Here is a 4,761-nt window from a genome sequence, read left to right on the forward strand (position 1 = left end):
TAGTGCTTACAGCTATATCAGGTCTTGAACATCTAGCAATGAAATTCAGCTTCCCTAGAATGCATCTGTACAGCGTAGTGTCAGAAAACGCTTCAGCAGTACTATCTACCTGGTAACCTGTCAGCATCGGTGTGTCTGCTGGGTTTGCATCAACCCAATTCAACCAGGTTAATACATCAGCAATTTTCTGTGTTTGGTGTACCAGAAAATTACCGTACAAAAAAGCTGTATTAATGTCGTGATGGGAAACATGTAGTTTCTCCTCTGCAGCAATCTTGAGCATCAGTCGAATGCTCTCATATTTGACGGTGGGTGAGTAGGTATCGTGGTAATCTTATCCTGGTACCTGTGAAAAACCTCTGGCAACCAATCTGGCTTTGTGTCTGACAACCTTGTTATTCTGGTCTGTCTTGGCCTTGAAGACCCATTTGCTGCCAACCAGTCTCATTCCTGGGACTACCGGTACCAGTTCCCAAGTTTGGTTCCTGTTCACGGAATCAACTTCAGCCTTCATGGCATTTAGCCAAGGCTCAGCATCTTTAGAGGTTAACTCCTGAACCTCTTTGAAGCTTGAAGGTTCCCACACCTTCTCTCAGTTACTAAGAACAGCAGTTGCTGTCTTAGCAAACTCATCAGCAAATCTCTTCAGAGGTCTGCCTTTAGTGGCCCTTTCAGACCTGCGTACTAGACGCAAGTCTTCTGGACTCATTTCCTCCTTCTTAGGAGAAAAGTGACCAATGGTGAACAGTGGTTCTTCCAGTTCATTGTCAGACGCATCAGATGGTCTGACTGAGGCCTTTGCGCTCTTGTAGTCTGCTGTGTCATCACTGTCACTGACAGCAGCAGCGCCGCCCACTGAACTGGAATCCGAACTCTGATCATCACCACCATCATCATCATCCTCAGCTTTCTCAGCTTTCTCAACATTATCTGCCTTTTTCACATCACCTTCATCCTCCTCTGGGTAACTCTGGAAAATTCCCACATTTCCCCCCCACTTAGGATTGTACTCAACACTCTTGGTGAACTTAATTGTCTTAGAGTTAGTCATCCATACCCTGTATGCACCTTTTTCGTACCCCATGAACAAACCATGTGCCCCACGCTTCCCAAGCTTGTTGCTCTGTGGGGTGTGTACCCACATGTCAGAACCAAAGATTCTCATGTGCTTGACATTCAGTTTCTTACCAAACATCTTCTCGTAGGGAGTACAACCAATAGGTGATGACAGTCTGCGATTATAGGAATAAACAAACGTCGACAGAGCTTCCCCCCAAAACTTCTCAGAGAGGTTGGCATCATGCAACAAGGTTTTCAGGCCTTGAAGCAAAGTCTGATTTGCTCGCTCCGCAAGTCCATTCATCCATGGCGATCTAGGTGTTGACAAGTCATGCTGGATTCCCTTCTCAGTCAGGAAAGCTTCAAACTGCTGAGAAGTGAACTCCCCGCCTCGATCAGTAAACAAACAGCCAATACGTTTACCATGAACATTCCCCAACCAAGCACAGAATGCCTTGAACCTAAGAAACGTTTGCGATTTCTGCTCAAGCATAAACACATGAATGTACCTAGAAAAAGAATCAATTAGAACCATGAAGTACCTTGCTCCACCCAAAGAGGGCGCAAGTGTACCAACCAGGTCTGCGTGCACTAGCTGGTAGGGTTTGGAAGCCTGCCTGCTAGACTCCTTGCCTTTTGGAGTAACCTTCACCTTGTTCTCTGCACAAGATACACATTTCATGTGAAACTTACAGGGTTTGATGTTCAAACCTTCAACCAACTCAGGCATCTTGGCCAGCGCCTGCCAAGACATGTGACAAAATCTTCAATGTGCTTCATGAATGCATCCTGCATGAAGAACTTTGTTAGTTTGTGCAACACAACAAGAATCAACATTAGACACAACAGCATTGTCATCATAAGTTATACAGAATAAGCCATGCATAAACTTTGCATGCAAAATGTCCTCTTTGCCTTTCCTGATGACACATACGCTCCTCTTGAAGGAAATCTCAAAACCACGCCCAGTCAGCTGTGGGACACTAAGCAAATTGTCCGCAGCACCTGGAACAAAAAGTACATCTCTGATGGTAGTGTGCAGACTTGCAAGTTTCACAGTCCCTTTTCCTGCAATTTGCAACGTCCTCCCATCAGCCAGGTGGATCTCTCCATCTTGAGGTGTGAAGGAGATAAACAGGTGCCGGTCTTTTGAAAGATGGTGGCTGGCACCAGAGTCGACGATAAACCTGGCCTTGGCCTTTGGAGCAGCTTTTCTGGCAAACAAAACCTTGTCTTCCACCGGCGTGGGCTTTTGCAGCTTGCCCCCCTGCTCCTGGCCATCAAACTTGCCTTTAGCCTTTGGTGAAGCAGTGCCAGCTAACAAAGCCTTGTTTTCCACTGGCGTGGGCCTTTCACCCCCCTTGTGCTTTGGGCCATCTGCTGGCTTCTTTCTCTGTTTACTTCTGGCCTTCCGGCCTCTGCAAAGTTGACCTTGGCTCCCATGGGAAACAGAGCTCTCAGCTGCCGACTCCTTGGCTCCACCTGGAGACTGGAATGCTGCCTGGGATGACATCACAGTCAGCTCCCCCTGCAGCTTGCAACCAGTGCCCTCAGCATCCCTGCATTCACTCGCATTCTGGGAAACAGCCAGGACCTCCGATGCAGTCAAACTCTGGGCTGGGATGACTGGCAGATGAGCTACTTTCAAAGCATTCCACATCTGACGTGCAGTCATGTTGCCAGCTAGCGTAGCAATTTCCTCCAGAGAGACAGACAAGACTATTACGTCTACAGCCCTTGAATCTTGGGCCTTCCATTTATCTGTCAGAGGAACTGGAGGGGCTTCACACACAGTATGCCACACTTGAAACTGTCGCAGCAAACTCTCACACCACACAGCCCAGGTCTCATAATTGTGCCGGTTTAACTTTGGGCACTCAGCAGCTTCAGAGGCTTGGAAAAACTCCATTTCAGCTCTTTGCTTGAGCCGTGAGTCTCATTCACTTCAGAGACCCCTTATCTTGGCTCCCATTAATCTCGAAGCCTGCTTGGCTCGGCTCCCAGGCCAATTAGACCTGCCGGACATCAGAGACTCTTGCCGCGGCCCACAGAATAGCCTCATTTGCTTTTGCTTTTGCACATACCTCAGCAGTCTGTCGCAGTCTTACTCTCTTGTAAGTGCCATGAATCTGGGCCCGAAACCTGTTGTTGGGATACTGCCAGGGAGATAAAGTCCATCATGACTCCACGTCATCTCCGGACGTCCATCGATCTCCCGTAGACACGCAGTATCAGCAATTAGCGACACGAGCTCCAGAACTAGATTGCCACATTCTTGGGCTGATGCACGCTCTATCAGCAGAATTCACACAGCGAAAGATGCACAGCAGGAGAGCATATTTACAAGTTTATTCAGCGTTGGTCAGAACAAAGAAAAAACATGACTGCTTGCTTCGGTCTGCTCAGAGCACACAGAAACGAAAGCAATAGAAAACATAAACATCCTGTGAACAGGAAATACGCAGACTCTGTGACTCACATAGCCTGCTCCCTTTTAAGGTGGAACGGAAATATCCTAACAAAAGTATCCTATACAGGTTTACCAAGACAAAAGGTTGTGTCTGTCTTTGCTAACTTCTGAAGGATGTAAGCAAAGAACCAAGTACTTGCTGTTAAAATTACAACGTGCAAGAGAGTGTATCCAGAAAGGACTCATTCTGGTAATACAGTACCCCTTCCTTCTCCTCAAAACCTCCATGGTTTTCCCCTGCGTCCCTGAGTTCCCTGTGTGCTGGTCCCGGGGGTAAGCTACCGTGGGTGTAAGCAGAGTCCACACGAAGAGGGGCGAGGTCCGAGACGGAGAGCCGGGCGGGGAACAGGAACGCTGGAACAGGAGGCTGAGCAGGGAACAGGAAAACCGGATGAACAGGAACAGGAGGCCGAGCAGGGAACAGGAGCACCGGATGGTCAGGAACAGGAGGCCGAGCAGGGAACAGGAGCACTGGATGGTCAGGAACAGGAGGCCGAGCAGGGATCAGGAACACAGGAAGGTCCGAAGCCAACAACGACATTGCTCCCGCAACCTGGGGCCGGGCTGACTGGGCTTTTATCCTCTTCTAAGGCCGGGGGCAGTCCCGACCCCCAGGAGCCCCGCCTCCTCTGGCCTTAAGGCGAGCACTCCTCCTGGGGGCAACCAGTTCCCTTCGCCTCTCTGCCCTAAGCCTCTGCAGATCAGGAGAGGCCGAAGGGTTACTGGGCCCTGGAGGAGGCTCACCTGTGGCCACTGAGTCATCAAGCCCCTCTGGGGCAAGAAGGGCTTCACCTGGGGCCAGCTCCTGATGCTCTGCCACAGGTGCAGGCTCTTCAGCATCTAGGCCTTGCCCCAGTTCAGCCGGCCCTGGAGGCGGGGACTCCTGTGCAGGCTGGGATTCCTCTGGTTCATCCTCTGAATCGGAATCCCAGGCCATCACACCCTGATTTTGGTTTGGGCGAACTCACCGTCCCTCGTCAACCCGGCTAGTTCTCGTCTCCCTACCAACACTCCCCCACACACCCATCGGTCCTCGGGGATCACATGTCGGGCTTCTGGTGGTCCCTCTCCTTCCATGTACTCCGGCTTCCGGGAGAGAGCGTCAGCTCTGACGTTTTCCTCTCCCGGCACGTACCAAATCTCGAAGAAAAACTTGGAGAACTCCTGAGCCCATCGCACCTGTCACTGGTTGAGTACCTGTGCAGTCCTCCAGTATTCCAGGTTCTTATGGT

General features: G+C 50.2%; 1 protein-coding gene across 1 annotated transcript; it reads right to left on the reverse strand.

Annotated features, from left to right (window-relative positions):
• Positions 1-659: 659 nt before the first annotated feature.
• Positions 660-3,039, reverse strand: LOC309361146 (uncharacterized protein). The gene is made up of 2 exons (XM_081896107.1): positions 1,733-3,039; positions 660-934 (listed from the first exon to the last, which is right to left on the reverse strand). The coding sequence occupies exon 1, from the start codon at positions 2,966-2,968 to the stop codon at positions 1,826-1,828; it is 1,143 nt and encodes a 380-aa protein (XP_081752233.1). The 5' UTR covers positions 2,969-3,039; the 3' UTR covers positions 660-934; positions 1,733-1,825.
• Positions 3,040-4,761: the final 1,722 nt, after the last annotated feature.

This window comes from Podarcis melisellensis (assembly GCF_964234715.1).
Source record: "Podarcis melisellensis genome assembly, chromosome: W".
NCBI classification, from domain to species: domain Eukaryota; kingdom Metazoa; phylum Chordata; class Lepidosauria; order Squamata; family Lacertidae; genus Podarcis; species Podarcis melisellensis.